This window comes from Lycium barbarum, chromosome 2, assembly GCF_019175385.1.
Source record: "Lycium barbarum isolate Lr01 chromosome 2, ASM1917538v2, whole genome shotgun sequence".
Lineage (NCBI taxonomy): Eukaryota > Viridiplantae > Streptophyta > Magnoliopsida > Solanales > Solanaceae > Lycium > Lycium barbarum.
This window is the reverse complement of record NC_083338.1, coordinates 968,715-988,717: the sequence shown is the minus strand read 5'-3', so window position 1 is coordinate 988,717 and position 20,003 is coordinate 968,715. Positions and strand designations below refer to the sequence as shown.

At 36.3% G+C, this 20,003-nt stretch overlaps 2 protein-coding genes across 2 annotated transcripts; one reads left to right on the top strand and one right to left on the bottom strand.

Moving 5' to 3' along the window:
- Positions 1-1,642: 1,642 nt before the first annotated feature.
- On the top strand, positions 1,643-10,397 carry LOC132625477 (uncharacterized). Its single transcript, XM_060340140.1, has 3 exons — positions 1,643-2,083; positions 3,466-3,711; positions 9,814-10,397. The coding sequence occupies exons 1-3, from the start codon at positions 1,737-1,739 to the stop codon at positions 10,076-10,078; spliced, it is 858 nt and encodes a 285-aa protein (XP_060196123.1). The 5' UTR covers positions 1,643-1,736; the 3' UTR covers positions 10,079-10,397.
- A 1,974-nt stretch (positions 10,398-12,371) lies between these two features.
- Positions 12,372-16,354, bottom strand: LOC132629195 (UPF0664 stress-induced protein C29B12.11c-like). Its single transcript, XM_060344914.1, has 5 exons — positions 16,081-16,354; positions 14,647-14,752; positions 13,346-13,417; positions 13,061-13,263; positions 12,372-12,861 (listed from the first exon to the last, which is right to left on the bottom strand). Exons 1-5 carry the CDS (start codon positions 16,188-16,190, stop codon positions 12,801-12,803), a joined length of 552 nt encoding a protein of 183 aa, XP_060200897.1. The 5' UTR covers positions 16,191-16,354; the 3' UTR covers positions 12,372-12,800.
- Positions 16,355-20,003: the final 3,649 nt, after the last annotated feature.

Below are 20,003 nucleotides of genomic sequence, written 5' to 3'. Positions count from 1 at the left end.
ATGGCCAAATATATCCCGTACTATCGAGAAAGGTTCAAATATACTCCTCGTTATCCTTTGGGTGCAAATATACTCCTATCGTTATACTTTCGGTCTATATACCCCTCATCCATTAAAATTGTCCAAGGTGGACAATAGAATGACACGGCACTGACAAGTCGGTGAGGGGACATCACGTGGCATGCCATCTCACTACCCTAACCCATTTAGCTCTCTCTTCCCGCCACCTATCTCCTCTGCTTGTGCAGCAGAGGTAATAGCGACGATTATGCACTGTCACTGTTAGATGTTATTTGCTACATTTTGTGTATTCTTTGTAATTCAAAACCTTTTTATGTGAAAACTAACACTATTGGTCTTCTTATTGGTAGATTCGTTTTTATCTTTGTGATACATGACTAAACATGTTTAGTTGTTTCAATTACTTATAGCATATGTTTTTGTCCTTTCATATAGAAAATATGTTATATTAAATGGAAAAGGGTCAAATATACCCTGTACTATCGGAAAAGTGTCAAATATACCCCTCGTTATACGTTGGGTCTAACTATACCTCTCATGTTATACTTTGGACACAAATATATCCCTCCACCGTTAAAGTTGACAAACGTGGACATGTGGCCTGCCACCTCACACCCCCAACCCACATCTTCACTTCCACTGTCACCACGCCCCTCAAACTATATTTACCATTTTCGCTGGCGCTACCACCCATCTCCGCCATACAATGACAACAGCCGCTACTGTAATTAACTCGTTCAATACTCGTCTGGGATAGATCCATATCAAGTCTTCCACCAAAGGACATCCCGATGGTTCGTCCGAAAAGACATCTTATGCATAGCTCCATTAATTTCCTAAGCAAACCATCTGAACATTCATTCCGAACTGTTGGATCAATAATGTTCCTCCAAGCTATTTCGTCAGCTGTTAAGCTAACTATTAGCTGCAATAAGAACAACGAATAAAGGTTTTTAGAAAAATAGTGCTTCAACTCAATGACACGAATCTTTTCGTAAAGAATAAGTGACTCTTACAATGTCTTTAGAAACGTCTATATCTTTTTTAGTATCGATTGTCCATCCCGATATGATTTCAAGTAAGATTGTCATACACATCATCTTTCTCCTCGTATGTTAATCTGCATTCAAGAAGATATTGAATATGTTAACGATAGCGGTTGTCATTGTATGGCGGAGATGGTGAAGATAGACAATGGTAGTGAAAATGTGGGTTGGGGTGTGAGGTGGTGTGCCACGTGGCGTCCACCTTACCAAAATGTCAATGTCACCTGTCCACTTTGGTCAACTTTAATAATGAAAGGTATATTTGTGTCTAAAGTATATTTGGACCCAACCTACAACGAGGGTTATACTTACCCTTTTTTCTGTATATTTAACTATTTATAAATTTATAATACCGTCAAATATAGAAATAATAACAAAATATGTGAGTAATTAAACGATGGAATAATAAATAATTATGATAAATTTATAAATATTACAAAATAAAGAAATTCAAAATGTACTTTTCAATTGATTAAAGAGTAATGTACTTAGTCATACATATAAGGACTAAATAAATCAGAATTTAGTAATAATCAAAGGGATCTAAAGTCCCTATTACACTTTTCATTTTAAATATTTTTCGGCGTTGTACTACTGTGTCGTTTGTTAAATTGATTGCATTAATAACTCAACCATTAAAATCCTTCAAAATCATCACCCCCACATAAAATGTCCCCGGCCACCACTCAATCCACCACCACCACCGCCAATCACCACCGTCAAATAAACCCCAATTCAAATCTTAACCCTAACCCTAACCCTAACAAAATTGACATAAAACCCCCCATCAATTTCAACAGATCAACAACCAACAATTCACGTATCACTTCATTAGAACCCGATATGCCCGACCCGACCCGTCCATCTTCTTCTTCTTCAATTCCGGTGATCAAAATTGATGGATGTGAAGAAGATGCTATTTTGGCCCGGTCCAAATTTTTGACCCGAATCGAAGTTTTAAAACGAAGGCATCGAAGGACTAAGCAATTACAACGTATATATAGAGATTGTTACTGGTAAACACTTTTTCATTAATTGAAATTGTGCATTTTTTGTAATTACTCTGTTTCAATTTGTTCCTCTTACTTTCTTATTTAGTCCGTTTAAAAAATAAAAAAAAGAAGGGATAATTTCAATAATATGCAATCCAGCATAAAACATTACATCTATGTAACCATATTTACTGTACATCCATGTAATTACTCTGTTTCATTTCAATAATATACAACATTATACACTTGCTGTAGACAATGTATAAACCTTTATAAAATTGTGCATTTTTTGTAATTGTGCACTTTCGTATTAATTGAAATTGTGCATTTTTTGTAATTACTCTGTTTCAATTTGTTTGTCTTACTTTTCTATTTAGTCTCTTTAGTAAAGAAGGGATAATTTCAATAATGTACAATCCGGCATAAAATATTACATCCATGTAACCATATTTACTTTTTTTTTTTTTGGGGAACATTGTTTATACATACGACATTGTACACTTACTGTAGACAATGTATAAACCTGTATAAAAGTGTATAATAATGTATAACTACTTTCCTATTTAGTCCATTTAAAAAAGAAGGGATAATTTCAATAACGTAAAATCCAGCATAAAAATGTAGCCATATTTTAATTTACATCCACATAGCCAACTTTTTTTGGCAACAATGTTTGTACACGTGATATACAACATTATACACTTACTGTAGACAAAATATAAACTTTTATAAAAGTGTATAATAATGTATAAAGGCCCATTTCGGGTAATATTAGAAATATGGGTCATTTCGGGTAAATATTTTCTCCATAAACAATAGTGTTAATTTCCCCCCCAAAAAAAAGAATGTCTCTTTCCTTTTCAGATAACTATCAAATTCCGACTTTCCAGATGACATATTTAAGAGGGCATTTTGGTACATTTAACCTATCTTTAATTTAGGATCACAAGATTCTCTCTTTATTTTTAAAACTCGGTGCCTAGTCAAACTAAGACAATTAAATTAAGAGGGAGTGCATTTTAATTTAGGCATAATACATAATCAGATACCTTAACTTGACCTCAACTTGCAACTAAACATTCCAACGCTGAGAATACACATTTAGACACTTCAACTCGTCTCACTTGTATCTAGTGGACACCCGATGCTATGCTGACGTGGCATGACGTGACACATAAACTTTAGAGGTGTCTAGATGATCATTTTGTAAGTTGAAGTATTCAACTGACATAGTGGGGACGAGTTGAGGTGTCTAGATGTGCATTATCAAAGTTGGAGTGTTTAGTTGCCTGTACAGGCAAAGTTTAAGTGTCTATCTATGTATTATGCCTTTAATTTATTGAAAGATAAACATGATGTATAACTTACCAATAATTTAGAAATAAAAAATGTTATTTTCCTACCAGGTCGTTAATGGAGGAAGTTAAGCTCAAGCACAGAGAGTATTGCTGGAAATTTGGAATGAGTGCATTTCAGGAAGATGAAGATAAGAATAATAAAGATGAGGATAATAGCAATGTGGTTAACGGTAATACGTGTGGGGTTCATGGCTGCAAGTCGAAGGCAATGGCGCTTACGAGGTTCTGTCACATGCATATATTGTCGGATTCCAAACAGAAACTATACAAGGCTTGCAATTATGCCATCAAAAGGTTTGCTTGCTATTCTTTTCTTTTTTCTTTGTGTTTCATACATTTATATCTTAGTATTTTGCATATTTCTAAGCTTTAAGAATAAAAATGTCTTTTCATATGTCTGTGTCTCTCGATTAGATATATGTATATAGCACTACTTGTTATTACCTTATCAAAACAAGGAATATATAGTATCCTTGCTATTTAGTTATCCTGAGTATAATTATTATGCGAAATGTGCAGACAGTGGAAAAAGATAGTTTCTTTTATGGATTTGCACGCGATAAATATCTTGCTTGGAGAGTAATCCGTGTCTTACAAATGCGTCCTTTGTGAGTTGTTTCTGAAGCAGAATCATGCGCCTAATTTAGTGCTTTATTGTTTGACATAAAACTGGTCATTATTTTGCTTACATTTAACAAAAAGATCTCATCTTTTTTACTCAAAGGGAACTTTGCTAATGCAGAATCTATATATTTTTTATATTTGCTGATATTTTTTAAGACAATAGCTTTAACGAACGAAATTGGTTGCGTTCACTGGATCTAGAGCTGCAATCTACCAAGTTGTGACTTGTTAGTAAAAGTATGCTAGTGTTGTTCTAGTTCTTGCTTGTACATAATGTGTACATTTTACTGATTAATCTTTTTGGCTATGGCTCTTATTAAATCAATCAATCGCCCATCTATGTCAATCTTAAATTACAGGCGTCAGCTTTGGTGATGGCTGAATTAAATGAAAAAAACTTGTTTGGTGATCGTGTCTTTTACTCAACTACTGTGTGAGCCCAACTTAGATAATTTTGGCTTCATTTTTGTTGTGCTTATGAATGGACACTTGTAGCCCTTTGTTATTATTTCCATTTATGAAGCGAACTGACATTTCATTTAAAATAATTTACGAAATTGACATTGACGTGAAATGCTTTATGAACAATAAAGTTGGGCTCAATTAGCTTGCTTCTCAGTTCTCATCTTTGTCTATATCCTGTTGCCATGGAGGGCTGCTTACACATGCCAGTGCTGCTCCTTACTTCACATATGCATGTTCTTCCCCCATTTGTCTCCTTTTATTTTTCTCATTGATATATGCGATCCAGCTGTTCTACTAAAACACCAGCTTGAAAGAACCATTGGTCCATGGTAGCCTCAAAATGTATCAAACAGTTGCATGTATAGTTGTGCTCTGCCTCCTAAACAAAATTGCACTATATATCAATTTTATTGGGAGTTCTTTTACTTTTATTTGCTCAAACTTAAAGTACTGAAACCTAAGGATGTCCTCAATTGCCTGTTTTACAATTAGTACATGTCTTGTCTAGCTCGAACCAGCCAAGCAAACACTTGGGTAATCTCTCCAAAATCAAGCTGGACTACCATCAAAGTCTCCGCTCTTTTTTAGCTTAGCCTTAAAAGAAATCTCCTTCAGTCTGAAAATCCATATTATAGCAACATATAATTTTTCAGTTAAAATTTAAATTCTTGTCAGTACTCTATTTGCTGAATTTCAAGATGTCTCCATGTCTTGAAAGGATTCTATGGAGATGGGTGTGCATTCAACACTTTGTTCTCGACTTTACCATGGACGTAGAACCGTTGACTTATTTTATTACCATAGTATAGCAATGACAAGTTGTTTCTTACGGGAGCTTCTTTCTCCAATGATCATCCCAAACTTTTCACCTGCATCTCTTCCCTACCTTGAAGCTGGCTGCTTTATGAAGATCCCATCCTTTCATTATGACTTTCCATAAGAACTAGTGCAGGCACCATTAACCCATCCATTTTTTTTTAAGTGTTAGAACCACTAATCCATCTTCCTTTATCTGCTTCATATTTGCAGGTGATTACTTAGTGTCATGATCTGCCTTCTTCCATTATATCTCTAAGCCAATTTACCCAGAAAACATATAATCAACTATAATACCTGACCTGTTGAAATAGGATAGGAGCAGGATGCACCCATGAGGTCCCTATATGTAAAGAAGATTGGGTTTCATTCGTAGAAAATCATGTCTTTTTGTAAGGTTTCTATTTTTCGGTATACTTCTTGTACATGGCCCGCTTTGCCCTTTATTTAATGATTTTTTTAAAAAAAAATAGCAGCCGGGAATTTGTTGGTTAACTTTGATAAATCATGTGCTCTTTGTTGTTTCATCGAAACAGAAATATCCTGTTAGTAGATTTAACCTATCGTAATGGGATTTGATGACAAAATTCATTTAAACTTTGTAAAAGGTGGGGGAAGTAGTATTTGTTTCCTTCTTTTGGGTGATTGGTAAAGTGAAAATATAAAAAGTTAAACCTAAATGGTTGCACCAAGGTGTTAGATAAAGTAAAGACGACATTGGGAATGAGATAGACTAATCATATTTACACTCATACATGCACATAGATGGCGACAATTTTGAGGGAAAAGCTAAATCAATGGGATCCAAAGACTAGTTTAGTCACTGCAATGAAAGGAAGTTTTGGGAAGTTCCAAATATGTTCGAGTACTTCCATGGACTCTTATGCTACAATATAATAGCCTAATGTACTCAAATTGCACTATATGCAATTTAATATCTTCAAAGTGTTTGTTGTTGCTCTTTCAAACTGGACCACAAAAAATAGTTACAGCTAGAAAAAGTCTCCTGTCACTTACATTTGAATTTTTGAATTTTCATATGTTGCACAGGAAAATGAATGAAAAATAACAGATTAGGCTGGAAAATGTGGGTAGCCCAAAGGTTCAAGCAAAATGTGAGAACTATTTTATTGAAGATGGGTGTTTGCAGCTTACATGATTAGTTTAAACTCCAAAGTATTTCCTTTTTTTCTTCTATTTTAATGCTCTCTATTTTTCCTGAATCTTTTGTGAGGATTTCCCGATATATTTTACCTTGTGCAAAGATTGTTGTAATATGTGAGAGTAGTTATGGTTCTGGAAGGCTTGGAAGCTAAGTAGAAGCAAGGTAGTTGGGTTCACTTATGTTCTGATAGCCTTTACTGCTAGGATTAGGTTGTATGGTGCGTGTATATCATTTTAATGCCTTATGATCATTCGGGTTCGTCGTATGGGGGCGGAGAGTTGGCCGGTCAAGAATTCACACGTCTAGAAGATGAACATAGCAGAAATGAGGATGTTGAGATGATGTCTGGGCATACTAGGAGAGATAGGGTGAGGAACGAAGTTATTCGGGTTAAGGTGGGAGTGGCTCCGTGGTGGACAAGATGAGGGAGGCGACACTGAGATGGTTCGGGCATGTGAAGAGGAGAATCATAGATGGCCCTAGTAAAGAGGTGTGAGTGGTTGGCTATGGTGGGTCTTAAGAGAGGTAGAGGTAGGCCGAAGAAGTATTAGGGAGAGTTGATTAGACAGGATATGGCACACCTGTAGCTTACCAAGGACGTGACCCTAGATTAGGGTAGAAGGATAGGTAGTTGAGCGTTGTCTAGTTTCCCCTATTATTAGTGCTATTAGTACTCTCCTGCTATCTTATGCTTTGATTTTTTATTACCTGGTGTATCCTTTGCTTCGGTTATCGTAATATTTGTTGTTGCTATTGTTTCTCTTTTCCATTTTTTTTATTATGGTTTCTTCACTATTGTATTTCCTGTTCTTACTGATTTCAATATGCTTTATTTGAGCCGTGGTCTATGAAACAACCTCTCCACCTTCACAAGGTAGGGGTAAGGCTGCATACACAACATCCTCCCCACATCCCCTTCCTATTACACTGGTTATGCTGTTGTTGTTGTAGTAGTAGTAGTAGTATGATCATTGGAGTTCACTCCTCAGCAGCTATCTTTAGTTTTGAATTATGTCATGCAATTCTAACTTTCCAACCTTATGGGATGATGCCCGTGGGATCTAGCTCTGATTCCTAGAGTTCTATCTTTTCCTTCTCTTCGGATTTACCAACTACTTTCTTGTTATTCATTCTGTTCCAGCCCGTTTATTCTTAAACGTTCCTTAAGATTTTGACCATCATTAATGGTTAAACCCATAAATGTTCGCCAAATTCAACGCCAAATTTTGCACTAAATTGGATCCTAAAAGGTGCTGAAACCCCCATGCTTTGTATAAGTAATGGAGAGATTCCCAAATGTGGTGTTTTCATTATTTTTTGATAACTGAGAATTCCGTTGTTTCCAGTTTTGGAATTCGGTGGATAATGGGTCTTCCTTATCAGCTTAAATGCAAAGCTTCTTCACTAACCAGCGTTTGAACTTGTGGCGTACGTCTAAGACACATTCCGTCTTGTGTTACCTCTGCCATTGAGACGCGAACCTTGTTTGTTTTGTGTACTAGCATTGTACATTTAAAATCTTCCTCTTGGAAGCATTTTGGCTTTTCAATTGAGAGGTCTAATTACATTTCTCATCTATTAGCGATCACCATAGTTGTAACTTCATGGATGCACCTTCTCAAAGAAAATTGTACGTATGTACCTAGTACCTCTTATTCGTATGAAGTTTTTGAGGTTGAACCCGCCTTTCCTGGAGTAAGCTACCTGTGACTCCCTAGTCCCTGCAGTGCTAGGATTACTGGCATCAGTATCTTCCGTTCTTTTTTGGTTGGAGGCAAATATGTCATGTCTTTAGGTTTGGAATTATCCTTAACCCATAATTTAAGAACCATTACCCTCCTCATGTTGGGTTTACTTAATTTCCTGATTCTAAGCAATCGAGTTGAACATAATTGGATGGTTTATAGTACTTGATTTTAAAAAAAAAAAATTGGATGGTTTATAGTGTAGGAAGAGCCCCACAATGAAATGTCTTTTTCTGATCCATGTAAAATCTTAACGCCCCTTGTGGATTTCGTAATTCTCCACCTGTATTAGTCATTTAAATTCTTTTTTTAGGTTGAGGTGCACCCCTCCCAGTTACGTCACTCTTCTGCTCTTGCAAAATATTAAATTACCTGGCCGTCATAACCTCTTGCTGAAGTTACCAGCAAAGTCCCACTGTTATTCAACTTTTGGGACTCCGCCGCAATATTCCAAGTATGTAGAATGCCTACCTTTGTGCCTTCATCTTGTCCTTCTAGACAGGTCTGTTTGCACTTGGAAATAGGATAATCCTTCGGGAGACATTGTCTTCTCTGTTTTTCCCGTCCATCCTTAACTGAGATGCAGGACGAGAATCCAGAGTCATTTTGAAACTAAATAGATCTCTTTGATGGATATGGATATAGCTATAGGTAGCTCTCATCCTACTAAACATGTGCAATTAGTAAAAATTAAATTAGTGTAATAATTTGATGCTTTAGAGTCACAATTGGTCTTGGTCACTACCCAGTGTAATCCCACAATAGTGGGGTCTGGGGAGGGTAAGATGTACGCAGCCTTACCCCTACCTGGGTAGGGAGGCTGTTTCCGATTGACCCTCGGCAACCCTCCTCCTTTATCCGGGCTTGGGACCGGCAATGTGAGCGAGCTCACACAGGCGGAGTTGCTTTAGAGTCACAATTAGGTGTAAAAATTACTTATTTCACTTGCTAGAAGACTACTCGATTTTCCTTTTAACAACTAATCCAAGTGATAGGTGTACTAGACTTTAGAATGTACAAGCAATGGTATATACAAGAAAGCTGGAGCTAGGGCTGTGCCAGTGAACTCCCTCAATATGTAGAGCGCTGTGGGTGAGCGGCCTGATTTAGGGCGCTTGCCTCAATGCGACACACTACAGTGTGCTAGTCTTGTTGCTGTTTGTGCGTGACGTTGGCTCTTATTGGTGGTGTGTGCTGGCTGGTCAGTTGGTTTATCGGCAGGCCAGTGGTGCCAATGGGCGCACGAGCACATTAAGAACATGTGATGCTTGGTGTTGTGGTAGCTTGCACACTGAGGCATGGTCGAATGTATGAGAGGGCACATCTCGTGTTATGAATCATGGAGTATAGTAGGACTACAACCTGCGACTCTCCTTTTTTCTTGTATATAGTCTTTATGGTGTAATATATATGCTTTGTTTGATATGATTTAGTTTTGGTATCCAGTACATGAGCAGACTTTTCACTCATATAGCTAATTTGCACCTTTTTACTGTAATATGAGCCTATCAGGGAGAGGTGACTGACCATGAGAGGTAATATTACTTATTGATCATGCTTGTTGATCGCTTCATTTTGCAGTTCGCCAACGGGGCCCATACTTTGTGGAAAGCCAATATTGAGGTCTACCGTTCCTTCCTACTGCGCTCTTCATTTTCAGAAGGCTGAAAAGCACGTGACACGGGCTTTAAAGAAGGCAGGCCTTAACGTCTCTAACACAAGTAAACTAGCCCCCAAGTTTCATGTTATTGTTGCTGAATATGTTAGCCAGATCCAAAACAGAAGAAGAGCTGCACAAAAAGCAAATTTAGAGATTGCCGAGGTAAAAGAGGAAAACAGCTCTTAAGGTCTGGCATCACTAAAAAAGAAGCCTGTATATTTTCTTGGCGAGTTGGTGATGCAGCTATAACAAGTATATTTGGTTAAATAGATTTCGTATGGGTGACGAGACTTATGACTTGGAAGAGAGCTTGTATGTATAAAGGGCATTACAATCTAACTGGATTTCATCCATATTGAGCTTAATTAGTTCAATATGTTCTGCTTCTGTTGGTGTTCTTGTGATTCATGCAATGTTAAAGATTGTTATACAAGAAACACACAACAATTCAGTTGTATTTTAACTGACATTATTTTTGTTAAATAAAGCTCATTTTTGAACCTGACAGTAATGGTTGCTGTAGTTCTTGTTGCGCTCGGTTTTCTGCTTACAGGAAGTTTTTTTTTTTTCTTTTTTTTTATGCATTATGAATATGAATACGGAGAAGAAGCTCTCTTTAATGGCAGAAATAGAGTTTTTAACACAGATAAAGTTTTTAACTCCCTCTTACACAGAGTGGAGAGATAGATCTTAAAATAAAACACAATAGATCGTTGCAGAGTTATTTTCTCCTAGTCAAATTGTAAAGAACTATAGTGAACCATTTACAGCGATGACATATCCAGTGTAATCACACTACAAGTGTGGTTTGGGGAGGGTAGTAAAACGTACATTTCTTGAGCTGTTTCATGTGATCGGCTGACAGCATAAAACGTACATTTCTATATGCATAATTCGCATGCTTTGCTAGCATTTCTTGAGCTGTTCGCTTGTCGAGGCGAACTAAGGAATCTCTTAATAAACAATTCGGCCAAATCATATATGTTAAATTTTGTATATAAACTGATCCAAGTAATAGTTTGGACCAAGCACATTGACATCAGTGGTTAAATTTCATTTTCATCAACTTAATTAGTACTACTAACCATGGCAAAAAAGGTACCGGCAGCAGCCATGATGTTGTTGATGATGATTTTGGCACTTAATTACTTTCACGTTACGAGTGCAGCAGAATCCAATAGCATTGGTGACGACAAACTTGTAGCTAATTACGCGTCTACGCCTTCTAAAGTAATTGATGTAGACTTCATTCCTGAGCAGAGGGGGGATGAAATCGGATTTGGTGTACAAGTTTCTCCTGAACGGAACGGGCATGAAATAGAAAAGCTAACGAATTTGCTGAGCGGAGTAGGCATGCGTAAAAGGCCAGAGACTACTTGTTCTTGCTATAATTGTGGTACTTTTCAGTGTTACTGCAGAGGTTGTAGCTCAGAGATGTGCTGCATATAATGATAAAAGCTAAGAAGAAGCATTGATCACATGAAAGGAGAATATATTGGAGGAAACCTCTATTTTTATTTGAATAAAACATCTGCTATATGTACCTTTGGTTAAAACATGTGTCATGTATTTGTCAAGTGGAACTTTTACTCCTTCAACAAAGAGTGTCGTATCCTGAGATTTGAAATTATGTGCTGTTTTCTTTGTCATGGCTGCATTTTCGACATGAAGTAATAAGTACTCCCTTTAGTTGCTTTTTATGGACACATAATAAGGTTCACTATGAATTAATGTTTTTTGGACTAAACAAATGCTGCAGTAAACATTTCTAAGGCCTAATGAACCATGTGTTCAAGGATTGCTCGAGATAGTTTCTATTTACTTTTTCCGGTAAAGAAATGGACCTTGGACATAACTGAATCTCAAAAGCTAGCTCATGAGGTGAAGATTGCTTAAAATCGTATAAAGGGACCATCTCACTGCTGAAGCTCCGATGTGGGACTCAACACCTTGCAAGCTTAGGACACTGGTCATCTAGATCGTGAACAATAATATAAGATGGGGGCTCAACATCAAACAATGAGTTGCACTAGGCATGACTCTCACACAATAAAGAAATAGACATTTGGCCTAACTCAATTCCCAAAGCTAGTTTACAAGGGTGAAAATTGCTGAAGACCATATAAACAGACCATTCCATCCCTAAAGCGCTGATGTGAGACTCAATACCCTCCGCACACTCAGGATTAGACCTTTGGAGCGTGAATAATATAAGATGAGGGCTCAACACAATGATCAAGGAAAGAAACTTTTGGCCTAACTAAATCCCAAAAGCTAGCTCACGAGGTGAAAATTACTTAAGACCGTATTTTGATAATACATTAGTCGAGGACTCTGTGTGTACCTCTGACCAAGTAGAACAACTTCAGAAGGTGCTACTCACACAAAGGGCAGGCTACATATTTGCTAAGAGATTAAAATGTTCACTTTGTCAACAGAAAGCAGAACTAATACTTATGCATAAAATCACACAGGAAAAGGGACCTCTGCTGACCCATAAAAGAATGAAGTTAATGGTATATACATCATATGAGTGGCGGAGCTAGGATTTTCACACGAAATAACCACACGAAGAAGCCAAAGGAACTAAAATTTAAAGAAGTAAACACACGAAGAAGCCAATGGCATCCAACATCTACTATGTATACATAAAAAGTTATTTTTAAGCTTATATACACAAATGTTTTTTTCCGGGGAAGGGGGTTTGGATGAACACCCTTGCGCCCCTAGCTCCGCCCCTGCATCATCTGCAAAACAAACTTACTATTCTTCTCCATATGGACAGATCTGAAGGCATCAATAAAGCAAAAAGATGTATCTCGTGCACAAGTTGCATTATCCGGTTAACCAGAAACCAGAGCTATATAGAACTTTCAGTAGGCTATGAACTGTAGGTACGACACCCTAGTCAAGGCTCTGGAGTAGGCTGCTGCAAGAAGATACTTGTCGGATCATTGGGGTCGACATAACTGCAAAGTTTACCAAAATAAGAATTTTACGAAATATCTCAAGTTTATGCTTATAGTGAAGATATTGAAAAGATGATATCAAATACTCCCTCCGTCCCAATTTATGTGACGGTGTTTGACTGAACACAAAGTTAAGAAAGACTTTTGAAACTTGTGGTCTAAAACAAGTCTTAGACAAAAAGCAAGAAACGTGACGTACGCATATCTCGTCATCTCATCGACCGATGCTTTTGCTTCTTGAAGAGGATCTACACGAGCCTTTGCCCTTGACCGTCGGTAGCGTCGTCTCACTTTTCCAATTAAATTGAAAAATAATGGGATGAAATTCTCACAATCACATTCCTTGAACAAAATTTTAAACGAATGAGGAATGACATTGTTTTCATTAGCTGGTACAACAACCTGAAATAGGTAAGAATCAGTCATCTGAAGTAGGTTGTGCTTATATGGTCCATGAATAAGTAAATCTATCTATTCTACTTACCGGATTTACATATCCAGAAATGTTTTTGCAAGAGAATATTGGTTGATTTAATATTTCACCATGAACAAAAAGCTGCAGAATGAAGTAAATTTGAGTCAGCAGAAGCTTTTATCGGTTCTAAAAATTGTGTCCTCTTCCACTCCTCACAAACACCCATGAATTGGTATCAATTTAATGCACAGAATTACAAAATCTTCACATAGATATGTGTGTATGTTTGTATGTATGAACACACCTCCTTTGAACCCGACTAACTCTTAACGCCGGATCCACCTGCTCAGATTCAACTACTTCGACCAGTTTTTAAATCGGTTCACAAAAATATAGCAAAATCTAGATAGTATGCCACAGCAACAACAACAACAAAGATATAACCAAGTAGTGAAGCACAACTTGACTAAGAAAAGATTGAACTGAACTAAATGTTTGAACTGTCTCACATCACCTCAAGATAGTCATCCAAGTCCAGCGTTATCAAACGTGAACAGTGGGGGAAAAAATACCGAAGCTTATTAGTGCTTTAAGCAGAATGCAACTATAAAGACAGAGCCTGTGGGCAATCAGATGCGCACCATAACGCCTTGTGGCTACTGGCTATATAGAAGCGCCATTTAGCGAGGACAACCTTTTTGCACCTAGCTTCAACGCTTAACGGCCTTCAAGAAAACTGTACAAGTCTAAGACAATTACCCCAAGTATAGACAACAAATGCAGAATTTAACACAAGTGGTAATGCTTAAGTGAAGCTACCTTGAAGTAACCGGATAACATTTACCAGCTATAGGCACGAACACAGTATGGGAAAATTCAAATGTCTAGTACCTCTGGATTTTGTACACCAACTTGAAATATAGAGTAGCTTTAGAAGAGATGAAAAATCCTATAAGGCTATAACTAGAGGCAGAACTTGGATTTTGCTTTGTAGGTTCTAGATTCTAGAAAATGCAGTTTACTGGGTATAAATTATTTATACATATTAAGCGGATTTTTATATGCTAATACCGGATTTGAGCCTACTGGGTTCCACCGAACCCATAGGGGAAGCTCTAGCTCTGACTAATCACCATGGATTTGTGAGATATTTGAACAAAAGAGGGCATATTGTTAACCTGGAACCTAAAGACATCAGTCCTGCATTTTGCAATATTACCAGACAAATTCAAATAAATATAAACAAGTAACGAATCAAATGAACAATGGTATGAATCTGGGGCAGGAACCAATTCCACACGACTCAAAAAGCATATATTTCCTACAAAAATCAGGCAAGTAGAAGCTAGAAAGATGAGCACTATACATACCAACGGAATGTCAAAAGCAGTGAAGTTGTCCCTAGGATTCTTTGCAACAAAGACCATACGGATATTCGATAAATAGATGATTCCTTTTGCTTGTACTACTCCTAAACTGCAAAAGCAAAATATTCACAATTCATGTCAACCCATTAACTGGTTAAAAAGCCCAAAAGGGAGAAAAAAAAATACAGTGAGAAATCAAATCATACAGAACAACAAATTAACACCCAGCCACTCCATCCACACACAATAAACTTAGGTTGTGTTTGCTATGGAGGAAAATACTTTCCTCAAAAATGTTTTCAGATTTTCCCATATTAGGTTGGTCAAAATGTTTTGGAAAATGTTTTCTCAAGAAAAGCAAGCTCCTCCCTTGTGCGAAAAGCGAAAATAAGTTTCATAAGCAACATTCCAAGCTCATTGTCTCCTCCCCACGCCTCACCCCTTGACCACCCCATCCCCCATCCCCCGCCACCCCCACCCCCCACTCCCCACCTCACCTCCATGGTGTTATTCTAGATGACATATAAATGTCTTAGGGATAATATCTTTTCGGCTTACTTTCCAAACACCAAAAAATAAATAAGCAAATTACTTATTTTTCAGGATTGTGGTCCGGCCCTTTTCCGGACCAGCGCATAGCGGGAACTTATTGCACCGAGCTGCCCCTTTTTTTTTTTAAACTTATTTTACAGGAATGTTTTTTTCCGTGAAGAACATTCTCCTTCATACCAAACACACACTCAATGCATCTACTTTCCAAACTGAAAAAAGTGTACAAATACATGCTTCAATCCATACAGTTATTTATAAAACTTTTACAACAACAACATACCAGTATAATCCCACCAGGTGGGGTCTGGGGAGGGTAGAGTATATGCAGACCTTACCTCTACCTTTTGATGGGTAGAGAGGTTGTTCCCGATAGAACCCCGACTCAAAGAGAGATGAAAAAGCATCAGGAATAATAAACAATAATAATAAGCAGTAATAGCAGCAAGATAGGAGAACATAATCAAAGAAACAATCAAATAGTACTAGAGACAAGAACAAGCAATTCAAAGCAGTATAAACAGGCATGGTGAAATACTAGAGAAAGCAAAATAATATGATAATCGAAGAACAAGCAACAACAAATAGTAACAGGAATCGAAAGACATGGACCTACAAGAATAATACTACTCTGCAACTATTAGTATGAAAGGATAAGTAAGACAACAATAATCTACGTACTAACCTTCTATCCTAATTCGTGTCCTCCATAACCTCCTATCTAGAGTCATGTCCTCCATAACTTCCTATCTAAAACTTTTATGCCCAAGATTCTAATTTCACAACTATATCAGTATTTTGGGTCGAAACAATAATCAAATAACAAGATTAAACAAATTAAAATAAAGACAACATAATGGAAGAATTCAAAGAAGAATTAATGGTTACCTTGGAATGTGATCAATCTCAAAGTCAACTCCATCATTAGCTAAGACAAACAATTCATTGAGAAATGGAACTGGCATTCCATGAGGAAATACTTTAGGATTCATTGCCATTTTACAGTGTGTGCAACTTTAACAAGAAACCAAAAAATTGATTGTTATATCAGAAATGAGCTTTGTTTGTTTGGAAATTACTATATGGTTTGATATTTTCAAATCCCGTGTATTTATGGGCTACTCTTACGTGCTTATCACGTGTACAGCTAAATACTATCCTTTAACCAAGACAAGTATAATATTATATGATTTGCATACTACATTCTTTGGAGATATATTTAAACTGACCTTAACACTTAAAAGTTTTGAGTTTAAGCTCTGTGTAAATGATATAAAAGCACTTGCAGGTAACCCTTTTATAATATTGATTGGTAATAATATGTTATAATAACTTAAATTAAACTCATGATTTTATGGTGACAACCAACTGATTAGTTGCTGTATTTTTCAAGTTAATAATACGTACTTATTGAATGGAATCATTTGCCATTGTCTTTTAACTGATATAATAAGGTTAAAAAGAATTTGCATCAGCAATGCATAAAATTTAAAGTTAATTTGAGTTTAAGTACTGCTTTGCACTGATTTGAAAATAAGTATTTCAATCAGGTCATTTATTTTGTACAAGTTGAATTTCTATATTACTAAAGTATTTAAGTACTTAATAATATGATAAAAAATCTTCACGTTATCAGCATATATAAATTTATGAGTAGGTCAAGATTAATGATTTTTGAAATGCTTAAAGAAACGCAAACACGACTTGTTGGACACACTATATCAACAAATTTCAATTTTCCACCTGTGTTGAGATGTCGATAGTATAATTAAAATACGGCTTGGAAGAGTCTGGTATAGATTTATATATTATGATATTCTCTAACCTACAACGTCACGATATATTTTTAATTAAGTTGAGTTGAATTGTATTAGCTTTCTAACTAATCCAACTACTTCTCCCTGGATCTTGTGGACTAGTAATTGTTTCTTTCTTTTCTTCGTTTTTTAATCTAAAGTACAAATTGACTAGGTAATATTATTCACTAAAGTTGGACCATAGATATCAGAGGTTTATAGGAAAACTTAAATATCGTATTATCACTAAACCTATAATATTACCTATATTGTGGTGTTGGTAAGCAGTACATGCGTGCTCTCAAGCACAGTACCAAATTCATTTGAATCCAGTACTTTCAAATAGAGAACTTAAATTCATTACGAAATTTTCACTAAAATTTATATAGATAGTAGATATGAAACCATAACTTTAAAAGTATAGTGAGTTCCGGGTGAAGAATCTTAAACGTTAAACCCATAGAGCTTAAATCTTAAATCCAACCTCTACTGACATGAGCTGACCCCAAAATAATAATCCCTCCGTCCCAAAATGATTGTCTTCCTTTCCTTTTTAGTTTGTCCCAAAAAATTGACACCTTTCTAAAAACAATTTAACTTTATGAGATATTTACAGCCACACAAATATCTAAAGCTTGTTTTGAACCACACATTTCAAAAGTCTTCCTTTGTTTCTTAAACTTTGTGCCAAGTCAAACTAAGACAATATTTTTGGGACGGAGGGAGTAGTTGGTTTTGATCCTTGAATCTCATGCTTCAACCTCTAGGCAATTCTCTTTGAACTATATTTACTAATTTCTTAAGCTTTTTATCGATTACCAAATACTCCCTTTGTTCCATAATAAGTGATTCTTTTAGCTCATGCACACCCTTTAAGAAATTGCTCACTTCTATAAAATTAGGAGTGTTTTTACTAACTTACCCCTAATCAAATTGTGCTTATATAATTAAAAGCCTAGAAAAAGAAAAGGTAGTTAATGAATCTTGATTATTTAAATAAAAGTAATTTTGAAAGAATCTGCCTAAAGTATTGTTGAAATCCTAGAGCACCACTTATTTTGAAAAAAATTGAAAAGCCTAAAAAATCACTTATTATGGAACGGATGGAGTATCATTTTAGATTTCTTATATCCCCATCTCTCTCTACAAGTTAATGATCCACTACATTATCAAAATTTTTATTCAATAAACTTTGAACCAAAAAAACCGGTCAATAAAACACATGAATATCCACGAAACAATCCACTGAACCATCAAGAGTGTATTGCTCATGAAATATCAAGAGAGCATAGCTCAATGTATGATTTAGAGACACTTGTTGCACCTTAATTATTCCATCGGGTACCTGATACCTCCCACCAACACAGGTATCAGAGACAACTTTGCCCACCTAATGCTTAGGCAGGAGGGAAAATGCAGAGTCTCCACATAAGGTTCAGAAAGGACATTTATATCTAACCCTTGTGGATTGTGGACTAACAAAGCCCTTAAACTTCCCAATTCTTACCTATGCTCTTCCTTGAGAATCTCTCCACTCAAAATTCAAAAATGCACTGCTCCAAGAACTTCCCCTATACACTGATTGCACCACATAAAGAATCATGCAAAAGATATCGCGACTTAGCAGAGGCATTCGAAAAGAGTCTAGATGCAACAAACTCTTGACATTCTGAAGCTTCTATTACCAACTGACACATTTCCGATTACAACAACATACCCAATGTAATCCCACAAGTGGAGTCTGAGGAGGGTAGAGTTTACGCAGACCTTACCCCTACCTTGGGAGGTAGAGAGACTGTTTTCGATAAACCCTCGGTTAGAATATAGCTACCAACACATTTCCGATTCTGATACTAAAATGGATTCCTTTCCACTGGACTAACGTAAAAGCTAGCACACATTGAGTTACTGGTGACTCCTATTGGACGGTTTATCTGCAAGCCTCCTGAAAATAGTAGTATCAAACAAGAGAGTTAAATCTAATAAATCTCTCAGATATTAGCAATCTTCACAAAAAAGAGTACGGATTCTGCAAATAGTGTCTTGTTTTATAAAGAAGGATCACAATGGTACAGCACCCCAAGGATAAGCAGTAAAAGAGAGCCTTCAGTTGAACAAAGGAAGGAGAAAAACACTCTGCAGCACCTTATACAAGGAAACCAATGTACCAGAAAACAGAACCATCCACACGTCTTTGAGACGAAAATTATCTTCTTTTTTTCTTCCTGCATTATTAAGAAGCATAGAAATTCTTTTTCAGCAAATCAGGTGTAAGCAAATCATTCTCTTCTTTTTATTTTTGAGGTCCAATTACTAAATAGATGCTCGATATCCTCTAAAAATTCTAAGATTTCAAAAAGAAATTACCAATCCTCAAAGCATTTAACAACCTCTTAGAATCTGCTTAACTATTTAAAAAGATTTACGGTTAGTTTACCCCCTTAAAAGGATATTTACCTGCTGAAGTCTGAAAACAATTCCACAAGTCCAACAGATGCCGGCTGCAGAGTTCAATCTGATTCTTCCAATTCAATTCAAAACATAACCAAATTTTCATTGGAAGTTAAGAATACAATCAGAAATTATTAGTAGTCAATTCATTTAAAAAAATATCATTACATATAGACAGTAAAAACAGAAACTTGAAACCTTTAGTAAAGAGGTGAAACTTGCAAACTCATGCGAGTCCTCTATATATCAGCCCTTCTTCAAGCTCTGTGCTCGGATTCTTTAAAAATGTCAACAGATGCGTATCGGATCCTTCAAAAATAGTGCTTTCTTGGAGGATCCGATATGGGTATGGCACTATTTTTGGAGAATCTGGGCAATAGTCTTCAAGCCAAGTAATCTTTTACAATCACTAGATAGACATAATAGATTTGTTACCAAATCAAACGCACAAAGCTGAAATACATCCTTAATCGCAGATGCTGCAGAGCAGAATTCTCCCGCTGCTTTAAGAAAAAATTACAGCATGCTGCAGTGTACATGATACTACTAAACATATGGAATATT

Coding starts and splice junctions, on each gene's coding strand:
- LOC132629195 (XM_060344914.1), bottom strand. CDS start 16,190: ATGGCAATGAATCCTAAAGTATTTCCTCATGGAATGCCAGTTCCATTT. Junction 13,418..14,646: donor CTGCTTTTGACATTCCGTTG/GTATGTATAGTG, acceptor TTCATTCTGCAG/CTTTTTGTTCATGGTGAAAT. Junction 12,862..13,060: donor GATGAGATGACGAGATATGC/GTACGTCACGTT, acceptor TAAACTTTGCAG/TTATGTCGACCCCAATGATC.
- LOC132625477 (XM_060340140.1), top strand. CDS start 1,737: ATGTCCCCGGCCACCACTCAATCCACCACCACCACCGCCAATCACCAC. Junction 2,084..3,465: donor ATATATAGAGATTGTTACTG/GTAAACACTTTT, acceptor TTTTCCTACCAG/GTCGTTAATGGAGGAAGTTA. Junction 3,712..9,813: donor TGCAATTATGCCATCAAAAG/GTTTGCTTGCTA, acceptor TTCATTTTGCAG/TTCGCCAACGGGGCCCATAC.